We start from the raw sequence: 19,229 nt of genomic DNA on the forward strand, positions 1-19,229 counted from the left end.
AAATGTTTTTATCCACGTCAATAATTAGCTTACAAAAATGCTATAAAAATACGATACCATTTTTATTATTTGAAAAATAAATCTTAAACCTTTATAAATTAAAAGATAACAGTAAATAATGTAAGAGATCTTTTAACCACCACTGAAAGAAATTAAGATCGTCTTCATTTTTATGTCATCATCGTTGACCAGTACAAGATGTCAAATGGTCCCACTTCGAGGTATACAAGATGACTACGAAGGACGATGGAATCGTGTTCCCGTGTCCAGCACGAAACCTCAAATTCTTTCGTCATTCGTGTAAATTGATACCTAACTATGTGGTAACACACTGAAAACACAATATATTTTACATATATAAACCTTGATCTTCTCTCTTCTTTCTATTCTCTCAATGAAAAATTTCCCACTTAATAAAACTTTTCTCTTCTTTTTAAAGATCGATTATATACTCGATTTTTATAACACTTTCACGCGTAATTCTATTTAAAAATATTGTTTAAAATTAATTACAAATCCACCTTATGTGGTCTGAAGCCTTTCATAAAGAGAATAATTACAATTTTATTACTATATACGTACCTATACTAGAGAATGTTTGAATCTGTGAATAAGAAGAGAAATAAAAATTCTAAAGGCACGCTAATAACTATAACTTCGCGTTACCGTACGAGTTAATTAAAACCAAGAACGGAACAGAGAATCTTGTTATACGCGATGCCAGCGATTTGTTCCCTGATTTGGAGCTCTTTAGCAATTAATGCATAATGCAAAAGCATTTTATTTTTCTCGATGGCACGCGCGAACGGCAAGGTCAGTGACCGGCGTTGACCAAACAGCGTGAAAAGCAAGGTGTGCCTTCGTAAATATAAGCGTATGATACATTCCAGTGGGAGTATAGGAGAAAAAAAAAGACAAAGGGAGATATCGACTCGTTGGAAGCGAGCACAGGGCGTAAGAATATCGGGCAGTGACGTCACGAACGCGTGCACTTCTTTACGTCACCGGAAATGCAGCTTCGCAAACGCTAGGAGAACTGTTTCTAATAAAAAAATGAGATTATGGATGCTCCTTATGAATTTTAAAATTTTCCACAGAGAAGGATATAGCTAGAGCTTAATTTTCATAACTTTTCCATATATGACGTTATTATACGAGCCTTTGAACGAGAAGTTGTACCGACTAGTCAACTTCACCTTTTATTAATTTGTAATCTCATTACGTAAATGAAACAATTAATATTTGCTCTCCTAAGTTCACTCGTAGCAACAAGATGACATAAACGATGGTAAATTCTATGGTATTTAAAAAGCAATATTTGTAACACCACCACTTTTCTGTAGTTGTGAATTTATGGAGGTGATCTGTGTGGCTTTTGAACGCCTTGTATATTATAAAATCATTGAATCTGTGAATAATGATAAAGTAGAAATTCTACAAGCACAAAATTTATAATGTATTCCCCTTATAATAACACGGAATAATTATCGTCAAAATTATCAAACGCTTCAGTAACTCGAACTTGAAAGCAACAGCATTGATCTATTTGTTGGACTTGATTTCTTTTATCGCTAGAATTATTCACGAATATAATACGAAACTTGTATCAAAAAAATCAGAACAAAGGGTATACTTTAACAAAATACTTAATGCATGGACGAACTAACCTAACCCAAACGTTCGACGAACCTCAAGCGAAATATTAAACCTCAGAAAAATCTCTACAGAACTTTCGTCGTCAAATTTCCAAAATATCGTTCAAATCACCTCCAAAAACACTTATAAAAGTCGTAAATCCCCAAAGAAACGCGTTGGGTATCTATATTTCCACAAAAATTACAAATTGGTCATTTCAAACACTCTGACGATTGTACTCTTAACTCCCGCGTTCCCAGGAGGTGTCAGCAACGTCCGGTCATGTTCACCGAGGAGACACGTTATATAACTCGGCAACAATCGAAACAGCCGATTTCAATCACCGTAGCTACAGAGTCAGCCGTTAAACAGCGAAGTTGTGGCTGTTTTCATAGGATTTCGAGGGATTTCGGGCAAAAACAAAGAGGCCAGATACAGTGGGACAAAGATAGCTCGAGGAGGAAGCCCGAAGAGGCTGGCGTCGCCACGGTCGTCGGCCACGAAGAGGTCCGGCAGTGCTGCACCGAGCCTCGTGCTATATCGAGCCGAACACGTTCTTCCTCTCTCTCTCTTTCCTTCTTACTCTCTCGCGAGTTCGGTTCAGCCATCGTTCGAAAGACAGTTCGGGGAGACACCTCGAGGGCTTTCCCCACTTTCCTCGACCGATCACCACGGAAACTCTCGGTCGATCGATGAGGATCTTTCGACGCTCGATGGTCCAAGAACCGTCGAAAAACTGGCCAGGAACGGAGTGATCGTCGAGCCGGGCTCGACGTGGAAGAGGAAGAGGAGGAACGATCATGGGCAACGCCACCACGAAGAGCCACTACTCCAAAAGTCAGCCAGTCTCTGCCACTAGGAGACCACGTTGGGAGGGATCAGGTAGACACATTGCTTCTGTGCAAACGCGTTTACGTTGCTTGAACTGTGCCGTCTGATGTCTCGCGAACCGATCTCGAGGGATGAGATCGTTAGAACGCGTCATTTGGAACAGCGACAACCGATCGCCATCTTGATCGAGACTCGATAGACGAATAAAAGTTTCTAGTTTGCACATGATGCATTTCCACAAATTTTCTTTGTCAATTTTTCGTTCATTTAGTTTAGAGCTTTCGGACTTTTCGAATGAAATTATGGAGGGCCTGGGAGGTGTTTGAAGGAACGTGAGATATGGTGACTGTGGGCTCTATGCGGTGACACAGAGCTTCCGGTAACGGTGTGGCGAGTGTGACGATGCTCAGTGTGCCTGTCTCTCGATTGGTTTGCTTCGATAGTGGGATGATAGCTAAAATTAGGCTGCTTCTGCCGACAGATCTGTCATGCCCGCGCAACGTTTGAGTGATCGGTAATGGACGAGGAATTAGGCTAATCAGCAAGTTCATTAGGTCAGTAGGATCGTCGATTTTCTACGTCACGTTGTTACAGAGGGTGAAATGTTGATCGATATTGAAAATTGTTGATACGATTGGTAGGATATCGGTGAAATTTTCCGTGATAGTCTACGAGAGACTGTATCTCTGTCAGTGGCAGCTTCTATGGAGGTTTATTCGAAGATCGTGTATTTATTTACTATCAAATCAACCGGTTATCCAAAATTAACTCGTACGCGTTGAGGGCGTTTATTTTAATAGCCGATGGTGGGTCGGTTAGCGATGGGCAGGCAGCGTGGAAGGAACAAATGAAAATACAATCTATCGGATGAAACATATTTTTGCCTACTTTGTATCATGCTTACCAATTATCTGTGAGGATCAATGAGAATCTACGTAATGTCCCTGTTAATTAATCTCTTAAAGATAATCGCTTTCATTAATACTTTACTTACTAATCTTTTATGACGTATGTGTGTATGTTTAATTTTTGTTCGACTCAAATATTATTTTAGAAGATGTATGGAATATTAATACGAATAAACGTTTCTCAGTGGGTAAAATCCTTTGACGAGTAATTAACTTTAACATCTAATACCTACGTATGTATACATCATTTTTCTCATAAAAATAAAATCTTCCTTTTTATACGCTTGAGGAATTAATTCTTGGAAAAATATATGTACTCTTCCCAAAAAATAGAAGATTTCAAAGAAATCAGTTTGATTCTTAGCATTTGTAGCATAACGACACGCGTTAATGAAATATTACAAATATTACAATTTTCTAAACGATTTAATTTTTTCCAAGAATTATAAAATTCGATCTATAATTTCAACTAAGTCGTTAACAACTTAGTATGATGTTTAACACGGCTATAAATGATCAATTAAAACGACCAAGTATTTACAACCTCTTTCTTTTCTTCTTCAAACATATGCTTGATGATAATCGATTGTCATAACATTTGGATAGACACAGAATCGATTCAAAGACGATAGGCACGTTGTAAAAGAGCGCCGAAGATACGTCGAGCCGGTGTCCAACATCACAAACTCGCATAGTTTTTCTCGACCTGAAGACAACGAAGCAGCGGCCCCAGGATTGCCAAACACTTTCAAATTTTATTTTGGGAGCGCCACCTGCGGACCTGTATTAGAGAACGTGTGTTCTACGCATATGCGAGCATCGTTCTGGCACGTGCGAGCTTTCTGTGTACTTATTAACCGAGGAATTCTTTTAAATACCATTATTCAGGCTAATGAATCATTTCCCCAAAATATACCGTAACTCTCATTGTTTTTCACTTTTAATGTAACCAAGTATTATCGAAGAAATAATTAAAAAAAGAAAAGAATTCACAACATATACATGAAGCGATAGCAGGTAGCCATGTTATGTTCAAAATAGCATATTAAGTAAACAAACGTTTAAAAAAAAAAAAACGAGTTACTAAATTCCACATGACCCGATCCCAAAGTTTGAAAAACGAATTTAAGGAATTTGATGAAGCTTTGACAAATAAGAACATCATGGTAGATTTCATAGATTCTTTTAAATATACTCAATGTGGAGGTTATGTAAAAATGGAATAACTTAATGCGCTGTCTTTTTAGAGTTACAGGTTATTCTAATGATTCTGATAGTCGCTAATGATTCTACTAACAATAAATATTAACCAAACTGGCCTACGAAAAGTGACGTTATCGAACGAAATTTACAAATTTAACCCTACCATATTTTCATCCATCAACGAATCCGCAAAAATAATTGATTCTTATTACCAAATATAATTATTCACAAATCATTGATCGCTAAACAAAACTATGTATTTATTCGTATTTTGTTCGAAATAACAGCACATTATCTTTCACTAATTATTTTTAAACTGTAACTGCAATACCCTTAAGAATACCAAAGAGAACTAACAATAACTCATTAAGAACGTCAAGGAGAACTAATAATAAGTTATTAAGAATATAAAAGGAAAGTAATAATAAAACTCTAACAATTCTTTTGCTAAGCATCGAATAAATGACATGAAAAAGATACAGAAAGCATTGCTATCCGTGATTTTAGGGCTTCCGGCGCCACCAGGAAAGCCAATTTTGATACCAGGGGCAGACGAATCGCAGCCGGATGTGGTTGCTATTCGTTGGGAGAGGTCACCAAGTAACGGTGGCTCGGCCATTGTCGGCTATTTGGTCGAACATCGAAGGCTCGGCTCGCAGCATTGGGTACGCAGCACACCAGGGCTTTGCACCTTTCCGGAACTGACCTTGAGCGGCCTCGAACCAGGATGGCGCTACCAATTCAGGGTCAGGGCTCAGAACGCGGTTGGTTTGTCTCGACCCAGCGAGATCTCGGATCCGTTGACTGTGACCTTGCAGAGATCCGCTTCATCCGCGCCCCACTTTGACCTTGAAGTCAAGGACACCACCGTGCTCGAAAATGAGCAGGTAATTCTTTCGATTGCAACTAAACCGTCCAAAAAGAATCTTTCATTCTTATAATTAACCAACTAAACGTGAACGTAATTGAACAAATTTAATGCTGACTTTTATTCCAATAGAAAGATGATTGAGGTTAGGATTGAGGTTATATTGGGTTGTTGATAACATATAGTGACTACAAAGAGTATTGTCACACCATTGTATTTATTGGCATTTCACCTGTCAATTAATTAGATCAAAGTATATGAACATGAACGATCTATTATACGCAGAGTGTGGGAAGATATGGCAGGGACGAAGCTACTTACGTACGCTGTATCATTCGAATCCTGATAGTTCTGACGATAAATTGTTGTTAACGCGATAATATCCTGATATTATGATATTATTCTTGAAAAAGAGCTCAAGATATGTAATTGATTGATCGACTGATTTATTAATTTTTATAAATAGAGTATTAATTACAATAATATTAATTCTTCTACGTTGTTTGTTTCTATTTCTAGGCTGAGTTCGTGGTGCGATTTACGGGATCTCCGCTGCCAAAAATCGCATGGTTCAAAGATGGCTTCGAGATTTTCAGTAGCAGGCGAACGAGGATCATCACGGACAGTGGCAGGAGCGTTCTCCTGATTCATCAAACCGCGCTCAACGACGAGGGAGAAATAAAATGCACCGCCACTAACAGAGCTGGTCACGCTAGCACCAAAGCGAGACTGATTCTAGAAGGTTCACAAATCGCTTCCTCTGTTACGATTTAATTAGCAAATCGGTATAAAGTCAAATTTTAAATTATATTTCTTAAAACTAGCACCACCAAAGATACGACTTCCGCGTCAATACGAAGATGGACTTCTTTTCGAACAAGATGAAACAATTAGATTGAAAGTGTCATTAGCTGGAAGACCTCCAGCATCGGTGATTTGGTACCACGACGGTGAAGTGGTTTCAAGCGACGAAAGACACATTTTTGAAACGATGGACGGTGAATCGATCCTGAAGATCCCTGATGCTAAACGAATTGACAGAGGAGAATATACTGTTAAGGGGATAAATAAGCTTGGAGAGGATACGTCGTCGTTTTTAGTAACTGTAACAGGTTGTTGTTATAAATAAATCGATATAGATATATTATTTTAAGTTCTTAGAAGTAAAAAATTGAGATTACTTTGGATTCTATTTTAATAAATAAGACAAGTGTTCTCTTTGTAATCGAAATAGGTAAATTATTTCAATTTGTAGAAATGTAAAGTTGGAATTATGTTTTATATGAAACTTTTAATGTGAAGTAAATTGCCTTTTCGATTTTAGATCGACCCGCAAGACCTGGAAAAGCGACAGTAACGATGACCTTGGGGAGATCGGTTACGCTGTCGTGGACAGAACCGGAAGACGACGGTGGTTGCAAAATTGGCACATACATTGTCGAATACTATAGGGTTGGTGATAAAGAATAATATTGGAATTGTTTTTATAAAGATGCAGCTTAGTTTTAATCGATGATTTGTTCATTTTAAAAATTATTTCATAGGTCGGTTGGGACGTGTGGTTAAAGGCAATCACGAGTAGGCAGACCAAAGCAACGTTGTCCGAGTTAATCGAAGGATCTGAGTATAAATTTCGAGTGAAAGCGGAGAATCCGTATGGTGTGAGCGAGCCCAGCGAGGAGAGCGACGTAATCTTCATTCCAGATATAAAAAGAGGGTGTGTTGGTTTCACAATTAAACGATTAAATAAAGTAAAATTGTTTGGAAACATAATACTCACGTTTCTCCCATTTTTATAAAATTTTATTTTATTTTATGCAAATATTATCCGAACGCTCTAAATAAAGTACCATTTTTTGGAGATGGAATATTCACGTTTTCTTTACAAAAAAAAAAAAAGAAGAAAAGTCCAAAGTGGAGCAAAGTAAAATTTACATATATAATTCACAATTTCTAGACTTAAATAAGATTTCTGTGTTACTAATCTTAAATAATAAATATTTCTTCGAATGTTCAGCATAATGGCGCCCTCGTTGAGCGGAAAGTCGCAGAGTCATAGAGAAATTAGATCGCGAGAGAAACGAGAAGTCAGTTTCGCAGTGCCTACTCAAAGAACGAGAAGCTTGACAAGAGACGAGGCTCGAAATCGGGACGAAGATGATGACGTACATTTTGGACCAGCTAGTAGATCAGTATCAGCTCAGAGACTCACAGGTCGACCATCCAGAGCCGATAGTAGGGTGAAATTTGCCTTGGACACGGTAGACAATTCGGAACCACCACCTGTTCCTCCGGCCAGATCGAAGGATCATTCCATTTCAAAGGTTGAAGGCCAGGTTGGAAATCACGTGGTTCGTTCGAGTGTTGCTATGGATCTACCAAGTACTGAGGCAAGTGTCTTTTTTTTTATTTTGTATTGGTTTTAATTCTGATACAATTCTCGAGATTTTATATTTCAATCTTGTTCTTATTTCAGAAATATTAAAATGGCTTTTAAAATGTTCTTTGAAAACCTGTAGCATAAAACTGGCACGAACAATTGTAAATAGCAATAACAATTCTTTTATATTTTACTGAAGATGTTTCATTTAAGATATTTTTCTAACGTTGGAAAAATTGAGTTAGAAATCGTCTGGTACATGTGAGGAATGTTAATTGCCATAACTCTAGTCGTATTCTTACATATCATTGTATAAAACTTTGTGAATTTATTATCTACTTTTAAAAGATATATCTTTGGATCTAACAAATTCATTTTTCCCATTATGTGGAGAAAAATACTTTAAAAAATAAAATGAGGACAGTAAAGAATGAAATTTTTCGTTTCGGAAAAAATCACCGAAATATATTTCTCATATTTTCCTCTGTGATCTCTGTGATATGTGTAAATACAGTGATAGTAGATTTTAATATAAATTAATAAAATGCTATTATAATTCCTATTAAAATATTAATAAATATTTAGTTCTAATATTCCAAACAAATTTTATTTCGTAAATAAATGGAAATTTTTCTTATGTTTAAAACAGAACTTAATTCAGGATAAGGAGCCTTCGTCAGTGCCAATAACTGTTGCCACCGTAACAGTAACACCGCCAGAGGTAGAAGAATCTAATAAACGGTTAGCGTACAGAGAATCACGATCTCGATCAGTTTCGATGTCCAGAGAACGCAGTATGTCACCGTTGTCTAAAATTCAAGAACAACACGAAGAAGAATTTTCTTTAAGTTACTCACCTCTTCGTTCATCGTTGAGTTTAAATTTCAAGAATCAAGAGGCGATCGTCGACGAGCCACAAATCGTTAAAAGTCACTCGTTAGATGATAAAGCAACATCACCTACCACTCCTAGGGAGGATGATGATACTGTTATACATGGAAGTTCAGAGTTTATGCTAGTTTTATACCCTCAAGATCAAGATAAGAAACTGGATGATATCGCTGGAAGACGAAAGAGTTTAGGTGAGATTATAACTGAAAATAGAAATTTATTTCATTTCTATAATAATATAGATAAGATAATACTGTCTTCAGAAGCAATAAAGTTACATTAGATTTCAATACATTAAATATCCGATTTTTTAGAATTCATACTTCATTCAATCATAGAAAGAGATTATATATACATATACGAATATTAAAAAATGTTAATATGTGAAATAGAATGTTCTCAAATTCAGAATGACGTCAAATGACACATTTTTAAAGATAAGAATATCTATTGGAAAAGAAGGGTTTAAAAAGATCGATACATTAAAATTGTGATATCACTAATTGAACATTTCCAACAATTAGAATGCAAAATATCAATAAAAATTTCATTCTGAAAATCAATGATGGGTTTTTCTATATAGGATTTAGAGCAGTAAAATAATTCAGAGTAATTTTTCGATTCACAGAAACGCCTCAAATCACAGGGAACATCATAGAGGACATCGAAGACCTGATACCGCCACCCATGTCTCTCTCCCTCCCAGAACTGTTCAGCGTGGAACACCAAGTAGTCGAAACCCTCCGCGAAGCAGTGAGCTCCACAGAACTTCTTCACGAACGTGCCATGGAACGTTTCTATCGTGCAGTGGCAGCCGAAGAAGCTTCCGAAGTAGCCAAAAGAAAAGTGCAAGTGGAACGTACAACCGGAGAGCTGGCTGCAACAATGGAAACTAAATCAGCCACCGAGACGGAAACTGACATCTTTAAACGACGACTATCCAATCCTACTGTCACTTCGCCAATTCTAATGAATTGGCAGTCAAAGAAAAATCGTAGAAGGCTAAGCGAAGGCCTACCAGAAAAAATTAAAAGTCCATTAAAAATACTAATTCCTAATTTATTGCCAGACGTCGAAGCAATGTCTGATCCCAATATAATTAGCGATTCAGAGAATCCAATTGTCACTTCATGGGGGCTGGACAAGCCAGAAAACACGACCATACCACTGCGCAGGTGGCACGACGCCAACATACCATTGGTCGAAGAGAAACCACCAGAAGAATCGATACCCTGGCAGCCCAGCGCCAATGGAGATACTCCGCGCAACGAGATGTTCCCAGACACCTCACAAATAGATAATTTGTCTCCGATATCGAAACAAAACTCACAAATAGAAGAAAAGACAAAAGAAGAGGAAATAGAAGATGAGGAAGAAGAGAGTATCGAAACATCTGAAGAATCATCGGAAGAGGTCAGCACTGCTGACAGTGAAGACTTGAAGCTTCTGAAGACCAGAATTCTTGGCAGGCTGGTAGTGGAAGAAGAAGACACGTATCATCCAAGAGGAAGGCCTGTTCCACACGTGGAACCTGAACCACCATCGATTCCTCCTCACAGGATACCTATTTTAGATATCACACCACCAACGCCTCCTAAAACAGTTGCTCCTATATCACCAACTACTGTTGTTCCCAAATCTATACTGAAGAAGCCTAAAGAAGAACCGATTCCACTGAACAGCTTTGGTAGACCGATTCCTCCTGAGAAACCAATTAGGAAATCACTTCCTCCGAATGTTCAAGCTGTGAATAGGAATGAAGAAGAACAAGTAAAGGCACCAATCACATCCGAGCCTCTTAAGGTACCTCTCATGTCCGAATCTGACACTGACAGTGTATTATCAGCTGGCGAAGCTGCGAAGAATCGCAGAATCCAGGCAAAGGCAAGGACCACTACATCGGAAGAAGAGGTCGACGAGGAGGATATCGAGGCACGAATGGCGATGGTTAATCACTATACCGAGATCGTCAGGGAACACTCCAATCGGTTTAATTATAGAAGCTCGGAAGAGAGGAGGCTTGGAGATAGTATAGCTAGCTCTAGAAGATCTTCGTTTTCCGAGGACCAAGATTTAAATCAGATAAAGGATCGTGCTGTAATAAGCATGATCTCTGAAAAACTAAATGGAAGGCAGGGCGTTAAAGAAATTCAACAGGTTCAACAGACGAAAGAGACGAAGAAAAGTGAAGTTGATAGACAGGAGAAATCGCAGGTTAAAAGAGCTGCTGGTTCTCGAGGAACGACTCCAGCTAGGGACACGAAGCCTGTAAAGGAGAAACGAACGAGTAGACCAAGTTCAAGGAGTCAGTCACCTATATCAAGGTCACGAAACGTGTCCGTAGAAAGAGGAGTTTCTTCAAGGTCCTCCTCCAAGACCAGAGTCAGAGCTCCGTCACAAGATAGAAGACCTCCTTCGAGAACTGGCTCGGAGGAACAACGATTTGTCCGAGAGAGATCTGTCGATGAAGGTCCTCGTCGATCGAGGAAACCTTCGTCGAAGGCATCTTCAAGGTCTAGTTCTAGAGACAGGAATAGAGCCGAAACACCGGTGGAATTGAAGATGGAACGTTTACAGAGAGCTCTTGAGAGTAAAAAGTATAGGTCTTCCAGACGTGGGTCCAGTGCAAAGAGAGAGTATCCTGAGAAAGCTTGGCGTGAGAGTCGGCTGAACGAAGAACAATTGGCAATAGAGGCCAAGCATAACGTTAGGTCAACGGTAGGATATATAACTGACCTAACTTTATTATTGGCGGCTGTTTATGTTTATTTGTTTAAGAAGGAGACTATGGCTATTCCTTTCATCGCGTTGTTGCTCTATAGAAGAGTGTCGGAAGAGATTAGGGGAAGAGTGGTGGAAGGATGGTGGTTCAAACGAAAGCAATAATGATTTATTTGTATATGTGCGCTTCGCGACAGAAAATTTCCAATAAAATTCGAATGGATTCAGAACCAAAGGAATGACGAAATATCCTATAGAAATTCACGAGAATTTCTATATCTTTGTAATAGAAATTGGAACGAATTCGAAACCAGAGCAATGATAAAATCTGCTATCGAAGTACGTAGAAACGTTTCCAGTTCGCTATGGGAAATTTAGAATAAGATTCGATTGGATTCGAACCAAAAACAACGATGAAATTTGCAATAGAAATTTGCAGGATTGTTTGAAGCAAAAATTCGAATGAATTCCAGTGATGTTCTAGGAAAAATTGTTATATACACGGAAGGTCAAAGTATCGAAGAGATTCTCAACTCTAGAAAGCGAAAATTGCTGCAAAAAGGTGATCGTAATCCGAACGATGATTATTCGAAGATCAAATTCCTGACCTTCGATGCAGCGTCATTGCAGCGTGCTGATTTAAGTTTGTAGACTTCGAGATACATCGTGGCAATCTGTCAAGTGTACCTATCGATGGTGCCTTGCTTTTAAGGAGCCAATCGTTGTATTTCATTGAGGAATTATACCAAACGAGTACCAAAGATAATAGTATATTTTAAGAGATTATATTTAACGATAATGGTATATTATTATTGTTATTATTATTTATTCCTATTTATTATGAATATTCTTACTCGCAATAAATGTGTACATAACTGTTGAATTTAAAACCGATTCTTTTCTTTCTTCAATTATCCAATTCCATGTATTTCTTATTTCAGTTAACTGATATAATCATCGTTTAAAATACAATTATTTCCGAATGTTGTCGTACATGTATGTTACGTTAATATTTTTAATTCGTACATTTTTGTGTCATTTTTTAAATTTTTCACATGAGAAATACCAGCAATGATTGGAAACTTATCACATCGAAATATTTATGTACACTGTGTGCTTACCATACTAATCTAGCGGAAAGCCACTTCACATCGAATCATGACCACGACAATTCGCTGCTGGCCAAGAATCTGTCGTCCCTTATCTAATTCTGACACTCTACGTTAAGACAAAAGCGAGCCTTAAAATCAAAATCGTGACAATGGAAATACCATTATTCCTATTTAAATCTCGTGACTTTAAAATTTGTTATCGAGTAGATCAAACAATGACTGACAATTACTGAACAATTGTAAAACTTGTAGAAAAATAAATAATAAATTTATAGATATTTCCTTCGTAAAGGAATAAATTATAAAATTCACATCCTACATCGTTAGACAATTGATATACTATGTCCTAAGCCAAACATTCTATGTTCCTTGAAGATAACATTATACTTCATCGCTAACAATACGCTACTATTTAACAAGCGGATCATTTTATCTTAGTAATCGTCAATCACTCTCTTTGCGATTCATAAATCATTCTTCTTGCTGTTATTGCTGATTTACGTTAGCAACAGACACTGTTGTAGCGTCCTACTAACTTGCTTATAAGTTACAAACCAACAGTTTTAAGTCACCGCGTGTTACAGAAAATCCAAGAATTTCGAAAAAATGCCGTGAAAGATTCATTCGTCGAAAATCCATTGAAATAAATGAAATTATTATTTCTAATAATAATATCGCTGGTGAGCTTTGCTCCATTAGAAGTACGTAACCGTAGAGTTATACCGCCTGAATGTTGCAATATTACAACTATGTTGCATTATTTGTTTGCATCAGGCCTAAATCTATCGAAAGGCATATGCAATATATTTATTAACACGTAGTAGCATCGTCACTGTGAAATCACAACAACACCGCATCAACATCGAGTCTGAGGTCTAACGCAGACGAGCGACGACTGCATGTTCTTCGACATTTCAATGTTCGATATTTTCATTTCCAATATCTAAATCTTCAACATTTCGGTCTGTAATTTTTGAATCTCCACCATTTAAACCGTCAATATTTTAATCTTCGATATTTCAGACGCAACGATAGTCCGTCGTTTACACCGGAAGCGATCTTCAACACCTGAATCTTCAATTTTCCATCCAATCTTACTCTACGCAAGCACACGTACACATACACACTCACACACCGCAAGAAAACGTCACTAAACGACAAATTTTCCTCGATAAATCGCTCGAAATGAAATTGAAACAGAAGGGAGAACGACGTTAAAGAAAAGGAATAATAAAGAAAAAGAAAGGCGAAGACGCAGCAAGATACGGGACAAGTTATTCAAAGATAAAAAAACAGCGATGCGCCGGGTTACATCAGGGATAGATAGGAGGCCAAAGAAAGAGGGGTATAGAGGGGCGTGCCGATGGAAAGGGGAGAAAGGGAGAAAAGAGGCGTTGGGGCCGAACGCGTGTTAAACGGCGCATGTGCGCGTTTCGTTAAAACGACGAAGCCGAGAGTGGCGTGTCGAGACGATTTTAGACCGCAGCAGGGCCTCCTGCCGTCAGATTTCGTGGCGCAGGGTGTGCTGTGCCACAGGTCATCAGAGTGAAGAAGAGGTCGCCGGAGGGAGGAACGGAAGCTTTGGCGGTCGAGGCGCCGGAGCCCGCGACCGGAACAACGTGCAGGTTGCCTCTTTCCTCGAATCGAACGCGACGTGCTGCGTGCTCTCTTCCGCGAGTGATGTCAATGCGAGGAAGAATCGGTTTTCGTATCATCTGACGAGATGACCTTAACAGGTAAGGAGTCTGTGGCCTCTATCTTCGAAACGTGAATCGGTCAGAATCGAAACTGCGAAGGAAACGTTCGATGAGTCGCGCGTGAGAAACGCGCGAGAATCTTTTAAAGTTGTCGAACGTTACGAGAATCGATGTAGAGTATTTAGAGGAAAAGAAATATACGAAGTTGCGTCTCGTTTTGTCGTTTGAAAGGTGAATCGGTAAAGATCGGAACCGCGGACGAAACATTGGATGAATCGCGCGTTGAAGAAATGTGTGAGAAGATTCAGGATTGTCCGTGATCGCGAGAATCGATACCAGAGTATTGAGAAAAGAGTTTACGATTAAAATCGTCTCGACCGAGTTCTTACTTTATTTTTCGAAACGCAAATTTGTACCTGTTGAAACTCGTAAAAATTGGTGAACGGAAAATTCGATGAACCTCGCGTGGCGAACGCGTGAAAAGGTTTGAAGTTGCTGAAGATCTCGAGAGAACCGATATGGAATGGTATTAAAAAGGAATAAAAATCACGTCTCGTTACTATCTTTCGAAATGTGAATGGACAAAAATGGAGATTGTGATGGGAAGATTCGGTGAAACTTACGCGAAGAACGTGTGAAAAGGTTTAAAGTTGTGGACGATCGTGAGGGTGGAGAAATGCGTCCGGATGGGAAGAATCAACAAAGCTTCGATAAACTTCTCGGTTCGTTAAGTTTCGGTAAAAACGTGGATCCTCTTCGATCGATGACGTTCAGTGACGAAATTTGTTTAGATCGCTGGTCGTTGAATCTTTCTGCTGGGTGCCAGGTGGAGGCTCGTTCTCGCGTGAGCAACGTAGACGCGTTTAACATCGTTTGTAGGTTGTTTCGCGATCGCTGTTACATAAAAATCTCGAGATTGGTGGTCCCGACAGAGGCTGGCGGCAGAGTCGGGATTTATGCGTGCCGCGTACTCCAGGGACCGGTAATAACACGCGTTTACGAGAACGAAATCCGCGTTAAAAATAAGAGTAAAAATCAACTTTAATCGTAGCGTGGAAGAGATCGGACCATGAAATAGTTTGAGAAAATTTTTGTCGATGTAGTGTTGGGAACGAAACCAAGTGTCCGAAACAGTCGCGCCATGTTTATTTTTTAATGTATTTATTTACCTGTTACCTGTCGAGTTCGATGGAGACACACGCGAGCGAAATTGCCTCTCGCGGTGGAAATTACCAAAGAGACTTGCGAACATGGATATGGAGAAATAAATTTATTATAGCAAAGATTTGATGTTGACTCTCGTTTTATTTTCTTAGACGGTTTCCATCTTGGTTGCTTTCTCCACTCAGGTATCTATATTTACACCACCGGTCGAAAGTATTAGGACACTTATTGATATTTTGTACAAATTCAATGCTTTTTACTGTTTTTATATCTTTTACTTATGCTGTTATTTAAATTTATTATTTTTCTTTTCGTTGGCATTATATTCGGCGTAATCAGTGAAGTAAATTCCTTACAGCGATGAACGTCAATGCTCTGACAACGTAGATTTTCTCATGTATTTCAACTATCAAAACTATCGTGCCTTTAGTTTCCCAATCAATTAAATTATAGTATTATAAGTTTATTCTCTGCCGCGATATATTTTCACGATTCGAAAGAATGTAATAAATTTTGTATAACGATAAATGCAAAGTGCGATTTTATGGAAAATTACAGTGAATTAATTTACGCTCTTGGTACTTTCTACGTGCATTATAATCTAAAATACCAAATAAAGTATAACTCATTAGACTTTTCCAGTGAATGTAAACGATCAACTGTCTCTATACGTATGTCCAGCACTGTAACTGCTGTACTTAAACACATAATTAGTCCCTAGGTATAGTAATTTTACAATATACCAAACAATGAATCGTTTAAATTTTTTATCTCTTTGAAGCATACATTTGTAATAATTACGTCATGATAATTACGTCTAATTACACTGCTCATGATATTTTTCAAGACATTTTATAAAATAATATATTATTATATAAAAATAATATATTACTAAGAAATTTCTGTCGTGACCTACTGTATAACGTACACTACTGATTCAGTAGCCATTTTTGATACCACGTGAAAGCAAAAATACCAAGTACCGTTCGCGAATAATAGATTTTCGCCTGCGGTTTAACGGAATAACGTTATGACGATATCTTGTCACGTGCTTTTCGATTGGAACGCGTCTCGTTCCACGCGTAAACGTTGTCATTCGTTCAAGCTGTATTTTCATAGTCGCGTTAGTAACGGCACATTATACAACTTCATTATACAATTCGTTACAGATCAAACGACGAAAGCCAAAGGACCGCCGCGATGGCTGGAGCCGGACCAAGTCCTTCCGGTTCAAGGACGCGTCGGCGAAGACATCGTCGTGGAACCGAAATTACGGTGGTCCGACGTTTTCGACGAACTACGATTCGAACTGTAAGTTTAATTTCGTGCTCCATAACGTTCGGTATATTTTCTTTCGGTGTCTTCGAACTTTGTAACATAGATATTCTAATTATAAGATTTCGCTAACCTTGTGACGAATTTCGATAGTTTGGTAATAACCAAACATCCTTAGTTCGTTAAGATCAGACTGCAAACGTTTATGCAATTTTGTATTTCGATGAACATAAGTAAAAAAATGGAATTTAAGGTAGAGATTTCTTTCTATCGAATTTTGTCTATTAAACTTCGTAACTAGTACTTTACTTTGAATACTCGAATTCTTTACGACACAATCTCGTTTTTGAGATGTTTCCTTTCTCGATGTTTCAAGGAAATTTTTAGCATAATACCAGAATCAAAAATCACGATACAGATCAATAACGATTCCTCTTCTGGTTTAAGAAATATTCTAACAATAGAGAGACATAGTTCGGTGGAAAATAATTCAAAGAACGCAGAAGGGTTGCATTTGTTAAAAATTCATAAAAATCTTTAGCCTAAATATGATCCTTAATTTTACTATACAAACTATATCTATTTATATAATGTTATTTACTATCATTAAAAATTTGTCAATTATATTTTTGGTGTAATTCCATGCGTTTTATTATTTATTTCAATACATTTACAATAATAAAATTATGTAACAAGGATAATTATAGCGTGAAAATGAAATCGACGGAATAGCTGTTGCGATCGGAAGTTAGAAACGCGGATTGAAGCAACTGATAACAACTCGAAAGTTCACGACCCCTGGGCGTTGTTTCGTCCCGTACTATAATGATCGAGCATCGTCGTTTACCCGTTATCGTTCATTCTCGACTATTGGCCCTAATTTCGGGTGGAAACCTTGAAACGTGCCAAGGATCAAACGCAGTTTATTTCGAGCTGTCGCGCACTTAATTTTCGCGGAGGACCAAATTACACCGTCGTCTCGTGTAATTTCGTTGCGCGAGTTTTCGCATATAATTCTCGCGTAAATTTTTCAATGCCAGGGACGTAATTGATCGGACGTAATTTTTCCCAATTTTTCCAAGCGATATCAAACGAAAGAGAAAAAATATTATTTTTCTCCGATATCTTCAACTAAGAAATAAAAAAAAGAGAACCAAGAAATACATAATTAATTATAGACAATTTTTCCTCCAATCCTTTCGAATGAAACTAAAACGAAGAGAATAAAATATGTAGCTAACCGAGGATGATTTTCCTCCAATTTCTCCAAGCGAAACTTCAGTAAAAGAAGGAAAACATATATACTCGATCATAGATAATTACTTCCAATTTTTCTACGTGTAACTGAAAGACAGGGAAAGAAAACTACGCGAGAGTAATACGTAATTTAACGATTAACACTTGCAAAAGCACATTCGATAATCTTGAACCAATCTCCGAGTACCGAAATGAAAAATATTCAAAATTAAGAATATAGAAACGTGTTATTTAAATGAGTGACTGGGTATAAAAATAAATTGTAACTGCAAATAACCTGCAAAACCTTCAAATACTCGACATCGATAATTTTCATAATGTATAACACGATGTAAAAGTTTCGTATGGTAGCATAATCGATGTTCTTTATCAGTGGCAGTTAGCTTTAGTGAGAATGTTTTTAGCTTCGCCGAATTTCAGGTAGTCTTTTTAGTAATGAGTAATATATGAAGCTGCCTAGGAAGGTGAAAGATTCGGTGCATAACCATCGAACGCTTATTTCGGGAACGCGAGACGTGACCTCATCTAGCCTCGCCGCTTAAATAAGACAAGGGTGACGGATCGATGGTAGTAATTGTTGTCTTTTTCAGGACGATTCGTCATCTGACTCACTTCACCTGTACTTGCCGAATCCTTCTCCTCGAATACATGCGACGAGACGTTTTGTCGAAGAAAAGTTACCATATAACGTACCATTATCAGGCAGTGTACCGCTGTACGTGTGTTAGTATGGCGACAATGTACAGTAGTATATTTTGTCTATTGTACGAAAGTTCCTTTTTTCATCGAAATTATTTTTCTCTAAGTCATCGCTACGGTTTCAGAAATAGATTTTCAGCAGAAACCTTGACCTCGATACAGGCTAATTTCTTAACACTATGTAAAGAATAGAAGAGACAAGAACGATACGTGGTACAGGACAAAATCGTTTCGATAATACGAATTGGAAATCAGACGTTTAAAATTACTATTTATACTTCTGTAAGACGGGCAGAGAACCAGTTAACAAATAAGTCCAAACAATTCTCAACGGGTGCACACACTTAACACGTTCAGAAAACAGTGATTTTAACTTCTCGCTTTATGATTTACTTGTTAACAATCCAAGTGAACTGTTTAAGCTTTCCCCTTCTATAACATCGCGTAGGATTACGCAATATTGAAATACTGCACATAACGCGTATCTTTAATTATCTTTAATCTAAAGAATTAAAATGAAACTAACTAAATACGAATCCCAACTTCTATCGAATCAAAACTGTAACTCACGTCGCAAGTATGAATGAA

The 19,229-nt window shown here is 37.8% G+C and overlaps 2 protein-coding genes across 3 annotated transcripts in view; both read left to right on the forward strand.

Moving 5' to 3' along the window:
- Positions 1–1,811: 1,811 nt before the first annotated feature.
- Positions 1,812–12,331, forward strand: LOC126918577 (titin). Its single transcript, XM_050726635.1, has 10 exons — positions 1,812–2,517; positions 5,085–5,464; positions 5,965–6,187; positions 6,270–6,557; positions 6,770–6,897; positions 6,990–7,162; positions 7,463–7,835; positions 8,025–8,080; positions 8,411–8,907; positions 9,345–12,331. Exons 1-10 carry the CDS (start codon positions 2,436–2,438, stop codon positions 11,600–11,602), a joined length of 4,458 nt encoding a protein of 1,485 aa, XP_050582592.1. The 5' UTR covers positions 1,812–2,435; the 3' UTR covers positions 11,603–12,331.
- Positions 12,332–14,030: 1,699 nt separating this feature from the next.
- The window catches only part of LOC126924933 (titin homolog), a 75,321-nt gene continuing 70,122 nt past the window's right edge, over positions 14,031–19,229 (forward strand). For both annotated transcript variants that reach the window (XM_050740378.1, XM_050741185.1), the window contains exons 1-2: positions 14,031–14,285; positions 16,580–16,721. In XM_050740378.1, coding sequence (XP_050596335.1) covers positions 14,273–14,285; positions 16,580–16,721 — 155 coding nt within the window. In that variant the 5' untranslated portion in view covers positions 14,031–14,272. The remainder of the gene's footprint in view (positions 14,286–16,579; positions 16,722–19,229) is intronic.

The sequence above is a fragment of the Bombus affinis genome, chromosome 1 (genome assembly GCF_024516045.1).
Source record: "Bombus affinis isolate iyBomAffi1 chromosome 1, iyBomAffi1.2, whole genome shotgun sequence".
In the NCBI taxonomy this organism is placed as follows: Eukaryota; Metazoa; Arthropoda; class Insecta; order Hymenoptera; family Apidae; genus Bombus; species Bombus affinis.

Coding starts and splice junctions, on each gene's coding strand:
- LOC126918577 (XM_050726635.1), top strand. CDS start 2,436: ATGGGCAACGCCACCACGAAGAGCCACTACTCCAAAAGTCAGCCAGTC. Junction 2,518..5,084: donor ACCACGTTGGGAGGGATCAG/GTAGACACATTG, acceptor CCGTGATTTTAG/GGCTTCCGGCGCCACCAGGA. Junction 6,558..6,769: donor GTTTTTAGTAACTGTAACAG/GTTGTTGTTATA, acceptor TTTCGATTTTAG/ATCGACCCGCAAGACCTGGA.